The sequence below is a fragment of the Protopterus annectens genome, chromosome 7.part1 (genome assembly GCF_019279795.1).
Source record: "Protopterus annectens isolate FY-2018-M chromosome 7.part1, PAN1.0, whole genome shotgun sequence".
NCBI classification, from domain to species: Eukaryota; Metazoa; Chordata; order Ceratodontiformes; family Protopteridae; genus Protopterus; species Protopterus annectens.
In genome coordinates, this window is record NC_056740.1 from 341240850 (window position 1) to 341258269 (window position 17420).

The window sequence follows — 17420 nt, forward strand, 5'->3', positions numbered from 1 at the left end:
TCCCATGCTAGCCAGGGATGCCTGGCTGGCAACCCTAGACTTAAAGGAAGCTTACATGCACATCCCAATAAGGGAATCTTGCAGGAAATACCTACACTTCAGGGCAGGCTCCATGCACTATCAGTTCTCTGCACTTCCCTTTGGCTTATCTACTGTGCCCAGGGTGTTCACAAAGTGTCTAGCTCCAGCCATTGCACTTTGTAGGCAGAGAAATTGTCAAATTTACCCATACTTTGACGATTGTCTGATTCAGGCAGGAAGCCAGGACTTGCTATTACAATACCTGGCATTTGTAAAGAAACTTCTAACCTCACTGGGGTACACCATCAACGAAAAGAAATCTCACCTAGTACCCTGCCAACAGATTGTATTCCTGGGAGCAAGCTTGAACACAACTTCCCAGATGGCATTCCTCACTCTGGAGAAACCCGTTTGACAACCTAGTTCAAACTATTGGTCACAAAACCCCAGCTATCCGCAAGGAAAATAATGCAAGCCCTGGGGTTCATGGCCTCTTGCATTCTACTAATTCCATATGCAAGACTGCATATGAGGAAACTTCAGTGGTATCTAAAAAGCCTATGGTGTCAACATTCTCAGGACCTGGAAACAATGATTTCTATCATTCCTTGTATGAAGACAGATTTCCTTTGGTGGGCAGAGGCCTGCTACCACAACAAGGGACTCCCTTTCACTCTATCCCCTGCCACCCAAACCCAACAACAGGCGCATCAGACTATGCATGGGGGGCTCACATGGCAAGGCAGTGCATTCAGGGCAAATGGAACCCGAGACAGCTGCACCTGAAGATCAATCAGAAAGAAATATTAGCTGTACAGAATGCTCCGACAGCCTTCAAAGACCATATTCTTCCAGGACAACTATTGGTAAAGACAGACAGCACCACAGTTATGTGGTACATAAACAAGCAAGGGGGAACCCACTTGTACCCTCTCTGCAGACTAGCCATGGCACTGTGGAACACAGCTTTGAGCTACCAAGTACACCTACAAGCTCAATTCCTGCCGGGCAGACTAAATTCACTGACGACTTAAGCAGAAATCTCATGGACCCACACGAATGGAAACTAGAACCCAAAATATTCAACCTCTTGAGGAACAAATGGGGTACTCCAGAGGTAGACCTGTTTGCCTCCCCTCAGAACTACCAATTGAACAAATTCTGCACAAGAACTCCCCACAGTCAAGCTTGGAAATTGGATGCCCTGTCCTTTACCTGGGAAGACCACTCAGTTTATGCCTTTCCCCCTCTGCCTCTCCTCTCGAAGGTTCTACTAAAGGTCAAACAGGACAAGTTAAGGACAATACAGATTGCACCAGACTGGTCACGCCAGCACTGGTATCCCCTCTTGTGCAGTATGACACTGCTGCTACCATGGCACCTGCCTCAGACCCCTTCTCTGCTGGTGGGCCAGATTCTACACCCTCCGCTTCAAACCCTGAACCTTACAGCCTGGCTAATTCCTTGAGCTCTCCTCAAGCATCCCTCAGTAAGCAGGTGCTGGATGTCATTCTGGAGGCAAGGAGGCCTAGCACTAGAATATCCTGTGCTGAAAAGTGGAAAAGATACTGTTCCTGGAGCTAGGCTCAGGGGATGGGCACAACAGTGCCCAGCTTACCTCATATTCTGTAGTACTTAACAGAAGTGCTCCACAAGGGCCTATCCTTTTTGTCAATTAAAATTCATGCCTCTGCCATTTCAGCACATTATAATACTGAGAACACCCCTCTTCTCTCACCCCTTGCTAAAACAATTCCTTAGAGGGGCCAAAAATTTAAGATCCCACAGGAGAGCTCCCACTCCAGCCTGGGACCTTAACTCTGTATTGGAACCCCCCCCCTTCGAGCCAGCTGCAACAGCAGAGTTGAAATTCCTTTCTTGGAAAACAGCCTTCTTTCTAGCCATCACTTTAGCAAGAAGAGTGTCTGAATGACAGGCCCTCATGGCAGTGGAACCCTTCATTATCTTCCATGCAGTCAGGGTTTCCCTCCGGACTAATTCTTCCTTTATGCCCAAGATGGTGTCTAGTGTAGCCCTAAATCAGTCCATTCATTTGCCTACTTTTTTCCCTAATCCACAAAACAAAGGGGAACAAATACTGCACTCTCTGGATGTGCACAGACAACTTAGATTTTATTTGGACAGGACTAAGCCTCTCAGAAAATCTGAACAGCTGCTAGTTGGTTTTGCTGCAGGGGCAGAGGGGAAGGCCATTTCAAAGCAAACCATTTCCAAATGGATAGCCCATTGCATTCATTTCTGCTACAAGCACCATGGAAAACCTACCCTACAGGGGATAAGATCACATTCCACCAGGGCTGCATCTACCTCTGTGGTGTTTCTCAGAGGAGTTCCTACCAGGGACATCCTAGAAGCTGCTACCTGGAGCTCTTTACATACCTTCATCAAACATTACTACTTGCCTACCTTTTCTAAATCCAGAGTTGGAATTGACACTGCAGTCTTTCAGGGCTTAATAGCTGGCCCTAATGCTCTTTAACTTCCTCCTCCCTTCCTTAGCTTTGGGAATCGACCCAAATGTGATGACTGCAACAGTGAAACAAGAACATAGTACAGTTGTGTACACTTACCATAAATGTAAATGTTAGAGTGTATTCACTGTTGCAGTCCTGGTTACCCTCCCTCCAGCCCCCTGACTTCTCTTGGCTCTACCTTTCCTTCTTGTTTGGTTTATTTATTTTTTCTGGTGTATTTGCTTTTTGAGGGGGGTGTATCATACCATATAATTGCTTCCTATTGTGGGGGCATCTGACATCTGGGGCAAGAAAAACTGATGTAATGGCTTCGGCTACATGTTTTATACCCATGATGACCTGATGTCATGGAATAAGAGACAGCATCCGACGCAGAAATCCGAAGACTCTGGTATTCAGGCCAGCTGAGGGTTACCTGCAGGCAGATAACCCAAATGTGATGACTGCAACAGTGAATACACTGGAACATCTACATGTATGGTAAGTGTACACAACTGTGCTTTCTCTATGAATCCTCTAAATACCTTCTACAGAGGAGCCATTGAGAGCATTATTGCCAGCGGCTGCACTGCATGGTTCGGTAACAGCACAATAGCTAAAAGGAAGAAGCTTTAAAGAATAATAAGAACAGCAGAAAAGATCGTGGGCACTAGTCCTCGTACCTACTGGAGCTCTTTGAAATGAGATTTAAAGAGAGGTCCTGCAAAATAGTGACACTTCTCATCCAGCATTAGGGTTGCCACCTTTCATTGTGGCTAAAACTGGAGTAAAGCCACACCCCTTGCATCACCAGTAACCCCACCCACCCCACCCATCTCTTGACTATACCCCACTCATTTTGTGACATCACAGTGACATCACTCGGTGGGGACACGCCCTCTTTTTCCATATCCGCTGCCTGTTTTCAGCTGACTTACTATGCTTTTTTTTACAGAAAAGCATAGTAAATCAGCCGATTTATCAGCTGCAGGACCTCCAGATTCATGAACAGTTTTTATCCAACTGCAATAAGAGTCATTAATGTAGACATAAGTCTGGATGTGTCAAAACTGTAATAGATTGTTACACTCTCATTCTTTTCCTTTTTTCCGTACAGCAATTCTATTTATTTATTGCATACTAAAGTTAATATATTCTCATTCAAGTGCAATTCCAGTCACTTCATGTGCAATATCACTCAATCTCACATCTGTGTCCAGTGTATTTTTCTTTTCATGTGTCAGTCATCTATTTATATACACTGGATAACATTGAGTACTAGTGTACAAGCATGTCCATCAGCTGCTTTGATATTTACTTTTGTACTATAGTTGTTGTTTGTTCTTTAATAGTATGTCTGTCTTTTTGTGTTTGTTTTCTCCTGTAAAAGAGCTGACTCTCATAATTTCGTTTAGTTAGCACTTGTGTTTCCTAAACAACAAAGTTTCTTTGAATCTTCTATCAGGGTAGTAAAGAACTGCATGTGGCACAAATAGACACCGCCTACATGACATGTATGTGAAGATAATTGAGGTGAGGTGACATCAACCCTGCCACGTAGAAAGGATGCTTGTGTCTGAATCTGATGTACAGTATTTCCTTTGTTCTCAGACTTGTGTGTGACCTGGATTTATTTATTTTAACTTCCTAAGGTACATATAGTGCACTGAGTTTTCAAAACTTAAATGTGTTGTGCAAAAAAATAAGTTGTATTATTTAATGCAGTGCAAATGCTAGGCAAAGATGCTTTAACCACTAAAGCAGAATGTTGCCAAGTTGTAAAAAGAGTACCATAAACTGACTGCCCACATTTTCTGTGGGACATCAGAAAACTGAGTCAGAAATTTAAAATTATGTGCAAATTATTCGGGTTTGTTTGTGTCTTTCGGCTTTTCGTGGTTAGGGGTCACCACAGTGGAACTCCGGTCCGCTAATGATTGGCAGTAGATTTTTACGTACTGGCTTGCCTGGCCTAACTCACAACCTTCAGAGAAGAAACGCCCATTCACGCATGTCACCACACAGAAGACGCTCTAACTGAGAATCGAACGGGCAACGTCTAACTGTGAGGCGACAACGCTACCGCAGCACCACCACCGTAGTACTATGTGCAAATTATTCAGGTCTCTGTCACAAAAATCTTTTTGAGTCATCAAATATGCATGAAGTTCAGTCCATCTTTCAAGCAACGTGATATTTTTTTAAAATTTTGACGGTTAAACTATTTTTTTTTCTGTTTTTTTAGGAACGTGGTACAAATTACACAAGCTGTGTTATACAGGATCTTCCTGAAGGAGATTACATCATTGAGGTAAGTATTTTAAAGCAGAATTGGGTATTGATAATTTGAAGTTGGCTTCTTTGGTATTGCATGTTACATGATGCAGGTTTAACTGATCTAATTTCCTTGGAGTAGTAGGAGGAGTTACTATTACAGTGAGCACAAAATCAGGGAGTGAAGTAGTAGGAGGAGTCCTTGAGAGAGTGAAATAGGAGGTGTCATTGTTACAGTGAGCTCACAAAGAGGGAGTGAAGTAGTAGGAGGAGTTGAGCTCACCATGAGGGTGTGTAGTAGGAGGAGCCACTGTTACAGCTCACAATGCGACAGTGAAGTAGGAGGAGTTATTGTTGGCTCACAGTGAAGGAGTAAAGTGGTAGATGGAGTTGAACTCGCCATGAAGGAGTGAAGTGGTAGGAGGAGTCACCATTACAGTGAGCTCACAATAAGGGAGTGAAATCAGTGAATGTCTTCTGCATAGCTAGTTTATTATTGATATACTCTTTTGCACTGTTTAGAATGCAAAGTACTGAACCCTTCATCCACAGAAGTTACTTCCTGCCCAAAAGCAAGTTCTCATCTCAAGCATTTTCATGGACATTTCATTATGTCTGCATAGAGAAGTGGGTTACACTTGAGAGATCCCAAAAGATGAGCAGTAGCAAACCCCACTCAGTACTAGTCCCCTAGTCCTTGCACACATGCACGTGACATAAATTTTCTCTTTACTAGTATACACTCACAGATGAAAACTTTTGTTCAGAAGCGATGCAATGCATAAATATAAATCACGAAGTATCAGTTTGTGCATAAGGCCATGTAAATTAACTAAAATTCAGTGGTGTGAATATAGAGATGTATATACGTCCTAGTAGCTTAAATGCGGACTGCATGTTCCGATAGCTTACATACTTTGAAAGTCAGCTGTACCCTTCATGCATACATGTATACATCATAGAGAAAAATATGAATGTGACTCATCTGACTTATTACTGCACAATAACTATTTGCACACTGTTTACATAATCTGGGAATGCTTCCACCCCCCACCCAACCCCCGTACCTACTGCTTATTTCAGTTCTTATAAAAGTTAGAGGTTTTGTCAAAGCCCCTAACATGCAGTAAAAATGTTCATTGTTACTACCTGAAGTGTAAGAAAATATGCATAGTGCAAGGCCAATAAATTTCAGGAAAACAGAATGGTACTTTATTTAAAAAAAAAAAAAAGGATTCAAATGGATTGGCAAGTCCCTTTAGTGCAGTAACATTTTTGATTGTATTTTGTGTTTTGTAGGGGAATTTTAATTTTTTTGCTGGCTTTTGAGTGAGACATTAAAGGAATAGCAGTCTTAAAATATAATGAGTGTAACTTTAAATGTTTGACCCTATTTTATAGAGGAGTCTGTAATGTGCAAAAGGTTTTTTGGCTTTAAACTGGACTATATAAAAGGGACTTGACAATGAAACCAAATTCACAGTGCTGGTCATTGTGAATACATCCAAAGTTGCACACACTTTGGTGTGGGGTATATCTGCTAAGTACAACATAAAAGTGCTTGTATTTTATATTTAAATAAATATGTTCCAACTACATGGTCAAAATGTGGAGTTTGTTGAAGGTTAGTCTCCTGTGGGTGTTGGTACAGGGTTTTTATCCAAGCAAAACGATTTGGATCCAAATGGAAATGTATTCCAACTAACAACAGAATAAACTATACTTGTTTTACTATGTGGTTTTCTTTTCTACTATAAGTAAGCAGTTGGATTTACATTTCCGTTTGGATCAAAGTCGTTGTGCTGGATATATTTACAGAGGAGGTGAAGGTTTTGTTGTGTTTTTATCCAAGCAAGTCTGCCTTTCTTTTTTAACATCTATTAACAGTTGCTAGAATCTGAAGACAATAAATGCTATATATTTCTGATAGGATAAAGACCTGGTGTAAAACTAAGATGTAAATATAGTTCAATTCTGAGCTGTAAATGTTGTTGAGACCATCCCAACCATGCATGTACTGTTTTTAAATACATTAAAAACATATATGAAATGGTACTTTTTATTTCTATTCTTCAAATGAAAAAATGTGCTTCCACCCACAGAAATGAATTCATTGAAGTAAAATCATTCACTGGATGAAATGCAAGGCAGTGTTAACAAGACCTCTTGGTGCCTTATAAATGCTGTTTTATAAAACTTATGACACTGATTGGGTGTTTTCCTTGTGTTCTCACCTCTCCACAGTCAAAGTCCTCATGCTTATAGGATTGTGGTACATGTAGTTTATGGTGCCATTGAAATTATTAATTGTTCTTTAATGATGTTCATAGTGTTACACTGCTGCAGTCATTACACTTGGGGTTATCCTGCTGTCAGGCGGTCCTGCAGTCGGCCAGAGTTCCAAAGTCTTCGTCCGGCGTCGGTTGCTGTCGCTTCTTCCCTGACGTCAGTGTGCCAGGGGGTATATAAGATGCATCCAACGCCATTTTCTTCAGTCTTTCTTGCCGCACGGTGCCCGAAACAGAAATAGTTCGCAAGTGCCAGTCGGCTGACTACTGAGATTTTTGAAGTCGAATTTCAGATACGAAGTCTTCAATAAAGCTAAGTACCCCGTTGGGGAAACTTTTTTTCCTTGCCTCAGACCGATGTCAGAAAAATTAATAACTGTATTTCTTGTGGGAAGCAAATACCTCATAAGGACTTCCACTCTTACTGTATTCCATGCCTAGGCCCTGATCACGACGTCATTAATTGTCGGTTTTGTGCTAGATTTAACAAACGCACTATAAAAAGAAGTTTTGATTTTGCTTTGCACTACTTTGGCCGAAGATTCAATTATACTATGCCGTTGGATCAACCGATGACCGCAATACCGAAAAAACGCAAGGGCAAGGATAAAGACAGGCGTCCGAGGTCCAAAACGGACAACGAAACCTCTTCTAGGCCAGTCGCCGGTTCGCCAGTTCTCAGTGAGGCGCTTTTGCAGCCCCTGACACCCGCTACCTCAGAGCCACAGGCCACCTCTGACTCCCACGTGGAGACAACTAGGCCTCTGGAAACTCAAGGTATTGGGCCTACAGAAACTAATCCCTCAGATGGGTCTGGAGCTGCTGAGCAGGCATCAGCTTCTGAGGGTGTTTTCACAACTTACCATTAAAACAACAGCCAAGACAAAAGTACCATTAAAGACAAAGAAACAAGTACAGCATTCTCCTGGACAGTCCTCCATGCCTAAGAAACAGATGCTTAAAATGGCCGAAGACCTCATTACTCTAATCAGGGGTTCCCATCCCCCTCCTGAGAAAAGGCCTAGGCAGGATACAGACTATGATTCCTCTGATCAGGTTTCCATTTCCTCTGATTCCTCTTCAGACCAGGGATACTCTCTACTCCCCTATGAGGACTCTGATGCTAAATAATCTATCCCTTCAGCCTCTCCTCCTGAGGATTATTCTTTTGGGGAAACTTTACATACCATGAGGGAGCATTTCCATTGGGAAAGTCAGGATTACTCAGAATCCAAGAAAAGGCTCAGGGATTTCCTTTTATTGCCTCAGCACAGGCCCGTGGCTATTCCGCCTGTGCTAGATATTGTGGATGGATGTGTTCTCTGAATCCAGCTTATCTCCTGATTCTTTGCCCCCTGCACCAGCCAAGCCGGATAGGTATTATAGAGTCCCTGACTCACAAGTTTCTTTATAAAAACCCTTCTGCTGATCCAGAAAATATTTCCCAGGGTCAAAAAGGGGTCAAGGCTTCCATTGCAAAAAATCCAGTACCCTCTGACAGAGATTCCAGAGCTTTGGATAAATGGGGGAAGGAAGTATACACTTCTGCAACTTTAGCAGTACGAGCTTTAAATTGCCAGTTTCACATGCTTAAGTACGAACGATATTTAATGGCTCAGTTAAAACAGAAAATGCTTGCAAGCTCAGAAGCTCCTGATTTTAAAGAAGTGCAGGATTTATTGCATGCAGTTGAACAGGTGGGAAAACATACTCTGCAATGTGGTTTTGATTCTTTAGAGGCCTCTTGTAGAGCCGCAGTTACAGGTTCTGTGATTCGAAGACATGCTTGGTTAAAAGAACGGAGTTTACTGATCATGTTAAGGCAAAATTATTGGATGCTCCTTTACAGCATGATACCTTGTTTGGTGTTAAGGCAGAAGAGGTGTTAAAGAAAATGGAGGATAAAGCTAAATCTATGCAAATGGTCAAGGATTTCTTACAGGTACATCCACCTCGATTTAGCAGAAATTGGCCAATTAAGAATTGGTCCTTTCCAGTGTCAGACAGGCCACAGAGAGGCAGATACCGATGCCCAAGAGGCAGATCTCAACCCCAAGGCTCAAACAGACAATGACAGTGGGGCACCACAACCCCAAAAGGAGGTGAGGACAAGTCTCAACCATACAGGGAACAGTCACAATGACTTTCCCCTTTGTACGCCAAGCACTTCCCTTTTGGAAGCCCCCTTAGGGGGAAAACTAGCACTTTTTTCTCAAAACTGGCAAACAATCACCCAAGACAAATGGGTTCTGAATATTGTGTCTCAAGGTTACAGGCTCCACTTTCATACTTTACCAAGGCTGGAAGGAATGCCAGACCTGCCACAAAATCAATGGGCAGAGGCACAAAAACAAATTTCAGCCCTCATGGACATGAGAGCTATTCAAAAAGTACCACAACAGGAACAAGGACAATGATTTTACTCAAGACTCTCCCTGGTCCCCAGAAAGGACAAGGCCTGGAGGCCCATACTAGACCTTTCAATTCTAAATACTTACCTGGATATTCCGAAATTCAAAATGTTGACATTACAGCAGCTTCTACCCATGCTGGGCAAGAAGCCTTGGCTTGTTACTCTGGACCTCAAAGAGGCATACCTGCATGTCCCTATCAGACAAAATTGCAGAAGATACCTCAGATTCAAAGCTGGCACAATGCATTACCAATTCTCTGCACTGCCCTTTGGCTTATCTGCTGCGCCCAGGGTCTTCACAAAGTGCCTGGCACCAGTAATTGCATTTTGCAGACAAAAAGGAATTCAAATATACCCACACCTGGATGACTGCCTCATTCAAGCAGAGACAAAGAACATTCTTCTACAGCATCTGTAAAAAGGTTGCTAATTTCTGTAGGGTACACAGTAAACGAAAAGAAGTCAAAACTAGCGCCCTCACAACAGATTATATTCCCGGGTGCCAACTTAAATACAACGGCCCAGATGGCTTACCTCACGCCAGACAAACAAGTTCACCTAACTCAATATTTTCAATTACTGGCAAAAAAGTCCCATCTCCCTTCAAGAAAAATTCTGCAGGCCCTGGGATTCATGGCATCCTGCATACTACTAATATCATATGCCAGACTGCATATGAGGAAATTACAATGGTACCTAAAAAGTGTTTGGACTCAACACTCTCACAGTTTAGAAGCAGTAATACCAATGATTCCCTGCCTACAACAGGAGTTTCGATGGTGGGCACAGGCATGTCACCTAAACAAGGGTCAGCCTTTTACCTTACCCACAGCCAGGCAGACTCTAACAACAGATGCTTCGGATTATGCCTGGGGGAGCACACATGGCAGGAAAATGCATTCAGGGCAAGTGGACCACAGACCAGATGCATCTTCACATCAATCAAAAAGAGATGTTGGCTGTTCAAAATGCCCTAACAGCTTTCAAGGACCTTCTACATCCAGGACAGTTATTACTAAAGACAGACAACACCACAGTAATGTGGTACATAAACAAGCAAGGGGCACTCATTCTTATCCCCCATGCAGGCAAGCCATGACCTTGTGGAACACAGCTCTAACATATCAAGTTCACCTGCAAGCACAATTCCTGCCAGGAAAGAAAAATAATCTGGCAGACGATCTAAGCAGAAATATCATGGACCCTCACGAATGGAAATTGAATCCACAAATCTTCAGCATGGTAACGCAAAAATGGGAATGCCCAGACATAGATCTTTTTGCCTCCCCACTGAATTGCCAACTACAAAAATTCTGCACAAGGACTTATCACAAACAAGCATGGAAAGTGGATGCTCTTTTGTTCAGCTGGAAAAAATTAAAAGTTTATGCCTCTCCGCCACTGCCTCTCCTTTCAAAGGTACTCCTAAAAGCTAGACAAGAAAAACCACAGATGATCCTGATTGCTCCAGACTGGCCACGCCAGCACTGGTACCCTATCTTAAGGAACTTAGCTCAAGGCCCACCATGGATTTTGCCTCAAATTCCACACCTTCTGACTCAACAAAACAATCAGATCCTGCACGGTCAGCTCAAAACCCTAAACCTGGCTGCATGGAAGATTCATTAGTCAAACAGGAAACACCTCTCTCTAAAGTGGTTATGGATGTCATTTTGGTTCATAGGTTCATAGGTTCATACTAGGCTATCTGCCCTAGGGCATTTATAAGCCTAGCCAGAGTATGTTTGGCTTTCGCCACCCATTTTAAATTAATTTTGCTATGCCCTTTTTCGAGGTTAGTATACTGTGCCTCTGTCTAACAGTGACACAGAAGTGATACCTGGGGTAAACTTACGATCTCCCATCCACTCATCAAGATTCCTCTTGAAAAGAGTCAATGAGGGACTCTGCCTAACCTGGACTGGGATTTTATTCCAGAGTGAAGGGAGCCTCTGGGTTATGAATCTGTCCCTCCAGCATGTCCTATTTATTTCAGTGCTGAGGTTCAAGTCTCTCGAGCGTGTAGCTCAATGGGATTTGGATTTTTTTGAGGTGCAGCATGTCCCTTAATTCTGGGTTGGACATGGCCTTATACATCAGGCACAGGTCACCTCTGAGCAGGCGGTATGCCACTGAGTAGAGCTGGAGTTTCTTTAACCGGGCAGCATATGGCATCTGTTTGAGCCCTTTGATCCTCTTGGTGAGGTACTTTTGGGGTCTTTCCAGTTGCTGCAGGTGTTTGGTAAGGTACATCCCAAAAGGGGCATTGTACTCAATTATGGGCCTGATGAGGGATGAGTAAAGAGGCACGATGACCTCCCCTAATCTAGATGTGAATCCCTTCGTGATTAGGTGGGCTATATAAAATGTTTTCTAACCACTTTGGCCACGTGGTTGTCAAATGAGAGATTGCTATCAACTTGGGTCCCCAGGTCCCTAATTACTTCTTCTGTACTTAATGGATTACCACCTATGTGGTAATTTGTGAGCACTGTTTTGCCAAAGGGATGACTGAACACTTTCTGGCATTTAGCTTGAGGCCATGGCTCTGGCACCAGTTGTCTGTTTCTCTGAGGCCCTTTTGGAGGATGCTTGTGTCGGCTGGAGAGTCGATTATGGCACCCAGTTTGCAGTCATCTGCGAACTTGGTCAGCCACAGTCCTTCCGTGTTGGCCTGTACCTCCGAGAAGTATATACCAAACAAGAGAGGTCCCAGGACTGAGCCTTGTGGGACGCCACTTGTAACTGGTTTGGAGTCTGACATGGCTCCAGCAATTCTAACCATGTGGGTTCTGTCCTTGAGCCAGTTTGCAACCCATCTAGTGACATAGGGGTTTATATTTAAGCTGGTGAGCTTATCTATAATGCCAGTGGGGTATTGTATCGAAGGCTTTTGCGAGGTCCAGATGGGCTGTGTGGACCACCTTCCCTTCGTCAATGGCCTTGGTGACTGTTTCAAAGAAGTCAACCAGGTTTAAGAGGCAGGATCTGCCCTTAACAAAGCCAAACTGGGTAGGATCCAGTGTCTGTAGGTCCCCAATATCTTTATTTATGAGGTCCATGATGATCCTTTCCATAGCTTTGCAGACCAAGCTAGTCAGGCTTATGGGGTGATAGTTTCCAGGGTCCGTTGAGGCACCACCTTTGTGGAGAGGGACCACTGTTGCTGTACGCCACTCTTTGGGTACATATCCTGTAGTAAGGCTGAGATTGAACAGTAGTTTTATGTTTGGGTTTAGCTCTTCTTGGAGTTCATGTAGGGCAGCCTGGGACACCGTCTGGTCCCATTGATGCTGTGTTTTTGCTTTGGAGAGGGCGGCTCCCACCTGAGCATCTGAGATGTCAGGGGCAGCACTCTGCTGGGATAGATATTTGCCCTTTTGGTGGGGGGAGGGAGTTTGCGCTGAACCTGTCAGCTAGGATGTTGGCAATGTCTGTGGGATCAGTGTATTTTTGTCATTTTGGACTAATTCTGAGCATATCTGGGAATTCCCACCCAGGTTCCTAACATAACTAAAGAAAGCCTTGTGATTATCCTTAGTGTCCTGTGCAATTTTCTCTCAAAGCTGGCCTTTGACGATTTTATGAGTGCCCATAGTTTTTGCTAATACTGATCAGAGATGCCTTCCCTTTTTGGGATTTTGCTCTATCATGTAGTAGCTTCCTCCTTCTATTGTATAGTTTGTTTATGGCTGGGGTCCACCAGACAGGTCGTCTGCCTTTGGAGGATTGGGTCTTGGTTTTATTTGGGATTGCATGATCCATGCAGTCCTGAAGGTGTTCATAGAATGCATTTATAAAGGATTCTGCGGTCTGGGCCGTATTTTACACAGGCCCGGGGGCTTTGAAGGATTCCACCTCGGTTTTGAGGAGTGTGAAATTAGCTTTAGAGAAGTTTTTCACTGTGGTTTTCTGGGCAGGGGGTGGGGTCAGGATGTGAATATCCAGTGAGATCAGTTTATGGTCTGATCTTACCAGTGAGAGATACACTTCTGGTCTGGAGCATAGAGTCCCCATGTTGGTGATGATCAGGTCCAGTATGTTTTCCCCTCTTGTGGGAGTGGTAACAAGTTGTTCCATAGCATTTGAGTTTATGAATTCTAGGAACCTTTGGGCAAGGGTGTTGGAGCTAGAGTAATGCTCCCAATCTATGTTTGGGTAGTTGAAGTCGCCCAATATAATAGTGTTCGGAGAGACCTTCATATTTTCCAGTGTTCTCAGGAAGGCCGAGTGGGGTTCGGAGGCCAGGAGGCCTAGCACCAGGAAAGCTTGCTCAGAAAAATGGAAGAGATTCTGTGCCTGGAGGCCAGGAGGCCTAGCACCAGGAAAGCTTACTCAGAAAAATGGAAGAGATTCTGTGCCTGGAACCAGGCTCAAAGCCTTGACCCTCTTGTTCCAAATATTCCTCAGATTTTACAATACTTAACTGAGATGCTGGACAGAGGCCTATCCTTCTCATCAATTAAGATCCACGCCTCTGCCATTTCAGCACATTACAACACGGGTCCTCCTTTATTCTCTCATCCCTTGCTAAAGCAGTACCTCAGAGCGGCTAAAAACATAAGACCGCCTCGGAGAGCACCAGACTGTGTCCCGGGCTGCGTCCTACATTAACTCCAAGAAGAGCTAAACCCAAACATAAAACTACTGTTCAATCTCAGCCTTACTACAGGATATGTGCCCAAAGAGTGGCGTACAGCAACAGTGGTCCCTCTCCATAAAGGTGGTGCCTCAACGGATCCTGGAAACTATCGCCCCATAAGCCTGACTAGCTTGGTCTTCAAAGCTATGGAAAGGATCATCATGGACCTCATCAATAAAGATATTGGGGACCTACGGACACTGGATCCTACCCAGTTCGGCTTTAAGGGCAGATCCTGCCTCTTAAACCTGGTTGATTTCTTTGAAACCGTCACCAAGGCCATTGACGAGGGGAAGGTGGTCCACACAGCCTTACCTGGACCTCGCAAAAGCCTTTGATACAATACCACACTCTGGCATTATAGATAAGCTCACCAGCTTAAATATAAACCCCTGTGCCACTAGATGGATTGCAAACTGGCTCAAGGACAGAACTCACATGGTTAGAATTGCTGGAGCCATGTCAGACTCCAAACCAGTTACAAGTGGTGTTCCACAAGGCTCAGTCCTGGGACCTCTCTTGTTCGGTATATATTTCTCGGAGGTACAGGCCAACACGGAAGGACTGTGGCTGACCAAGTTCGCAGATGACTGCAAACTGGGCGCCATAATAGACTCTCCAGCCGACACAAGCATCCTCCAAAAGGGCCTCATAGAAACAGACAACTGGTGCCAGAGCCATGGCCTCAAGCTAAATGCCAAAAAGTGTATAGTCATCCCCTTTGGCAAAAACAAAGTGCCCACAAATTACCACATAGGTGGTAATCCATTAAGTACAGAAGAAGTAATTAGGGACCTGGGGACCCAAGTTGATAGCAATCTCTCATTTGACAACCACGTGGCCAAAGTGGTTAGAAAAACATTTTATATAGCCCACCTAATCATGAAGGGATACATATCTAGATCAGGGAGGTCATCGTGCCTCTTTACTCATCCCTCATCAGGCCCATAATTGAGTACAATGCCTTTTGGGATGTACCTTACCAGACACCTGCAGCAACTGGAAAGACCCCAAAAGTACCTCACCAAGAGGATCAAAGGGCTCAAACAGATGCTATATGCTGCCCGGTTAAAGAAACTCCAGCTCTACTCAGTGGCATACCGCCTGTTCAGAGGCAATCTGTGCCTGACGTATAAAGCCATGTCCAACCCGGAATTAATGGACATGCTGCACCTCAGAAAATCCAAATCCCATCGAGCCACGCTCGAGACTTGAACCTCAGCACTGAAATAAATAGGACATGCTGGAGGGACAGATTCATAACCCAGAGGCTCCCTTCACTCTGGAATAAAATCCCAGTCCAGGTTAGTTAGAGTCCCTCATTGACTCTTTTCAAGAGGAATCCTGATGAGTGGATGGGAGATCATAGGTTTACCCCGGGTATCACTTCTGTGTCACTGTTAGACAGAGGCACAGTATACTAACCTCGAAAAAGGGCATAGCAAAATAAATTTAAAATGGGTGGCGAAAGCCATACACATTCTGGCTAGGCTTATAAATGCCCTAGGGCAGATAGCCTAGTATGAACCTATGAACCTATGAACACCAACTTGGGACCTCAATTTCGTTTTGGAAAAACTGACCCCGCCACCTTTTGAGCCAGCCAGTACAGCCGATCTAAAATTTTTATCATGGAAAAAAGCTGTGCTCCTGGCAGTAACCTCAGCACGAAGAGTCTCAGAGCTACAGGCATTAATAGCAGTGGAACCTTTCATAATTTTTCATCAGGACAGGGTTTCTTTAAGGACAAAGCCTACCTTTATGCAAAAGGTGGTATCTAGTGTGGCTCTTAACCAAACCATCCATTTGCCAACTTTTTATTCAAACCCCCAGAATAAAGGGGAGAAACTTCTGCATTCTTTGTACATACACAGGCAGCTATGCTTCTACTTGGACAAAACAAAAGCTTTCAAGAAAACTGAGCAGCTGTTTGTAGCATATGCTGCAGGATCACAGGGCAAGGCTATCTCAAAGCAGACTATATCCAAATGGATAGGACACTGTATTTGTTACTGCTACACACAGCATGGAAAATCAGTCCCAAATAACTTTAGGCCGCATTCCACCAGGGCAACAGCCACTTCAACAGCCTTTCTCATAGGAGTGCCTACCAAGGAAATTTTGGAGGCTGCAACTTGGAGTTCAGTGCACACCTTTACCAAACATTACCACCTACCTCTTTACTCTAAATCCAGAACAGAATTTGCCACTGCAGTTCTGCAGGGCCTCATAGCCAATCCTAACTCTTTATAGACCAGCCACCCAACCTTAGCTTTGGGATTCTACCCAAGTGTAATGACTGCAGCAGTGTAACACGATGAACATAGTGCAGTTTTGTACCTAGCATAAATGTAGATGTTCGAGTGTTCACACTGCTGCAGTCCAGGTTACCCTCCCTCCATCCCCTCTGAACTAGCTGGACTTATCTATACTTTTCTATCCTATACAACCTTTTGTGGTGTATTTGCTTGTAACTGAAGGTATTGTTTTTATTTTATATGTATATTTTTTATTAGCAATATGTATTGCCTACCTCCTTGGGGGCACCTGACATCTGGGGCAAGAAAAACTGAAGAAAATGGCGTCAGATGCATCTTATATACTCCTGGTGCACTGACGTCAGGGAAGAAGCGACAGCAACCGACACCAGACCAAAACTGGCCGATTGCGGGACTGCCTGATGGCAGGATAACCCAAGTGGTAATGACTGCAGCAGTGTGAACACTCTAACATCTACATTTATGGTAAATACAAAACTGTACTTTTTTTCTGTGATGGGCAGCAATATTGTAAATCTTATTTCATTAGCAGATATGGACAATAAAATACAGTTTATGAAGTTGAAAGCGACATTATCCCTGTTTTTCCCAAGTCTGTGTGAATTGTGTTACTCATGTCCTGTATTCATTCGGTTTCATTTCAGACATTTGTTGAGGAAAACATTAGGAATATTGTGAGGAAATAGAGAAGCATTTTGATGCCACTCAAGTGTTAGTTACAGGAAGAGTACATCGGAGGGGTGGATCATTTTAATTAGCAGCCCTAAAATGGCCCTGAATATTCATCAAATTTAAGTTGGGATTTTAAAGAGGGAATATAATATGAATTTTTTTAGTTTTTAATCACTAATTATTTGCATTATTGAAATAAAAAATATGAAAATATGCGAATAACTAAAATATAAAAAAGTGAAATACTTTTCATTTTGATTTAGGTCAGTAAAACATTATGTATAAAATGATTCAAAGACAGATGCCCTTGACAGTTTCATTAGTATAGAGGGATAAAGCCCCAAGTGTGATATGGTA

General features: G+C 43.4%; 1 protein-coding gene across 2 annotated transcripts in view; it reads left to right on the plus strand.

Moving 5' to 3' along the window:
• Positions 1-17420, plus strand: part of IL17RD (interleukin 17 receptor D) — a 693504-nt gene that overhangs the window by 530793 nt on the left and 145291 nt on the right. For both annotated transcript variants that reach the window (XM_044078768.1, XM_044078767.1), the window contains exon 8: positions 4741-4806. In XM_044078768.1, coding sequence (XP_043934703.1) covers positions 4741-4806 — 66 coding nt within the window. The remainder of the gene's footprint in view (positions 1-4740; positions 4807-17420) is intronic.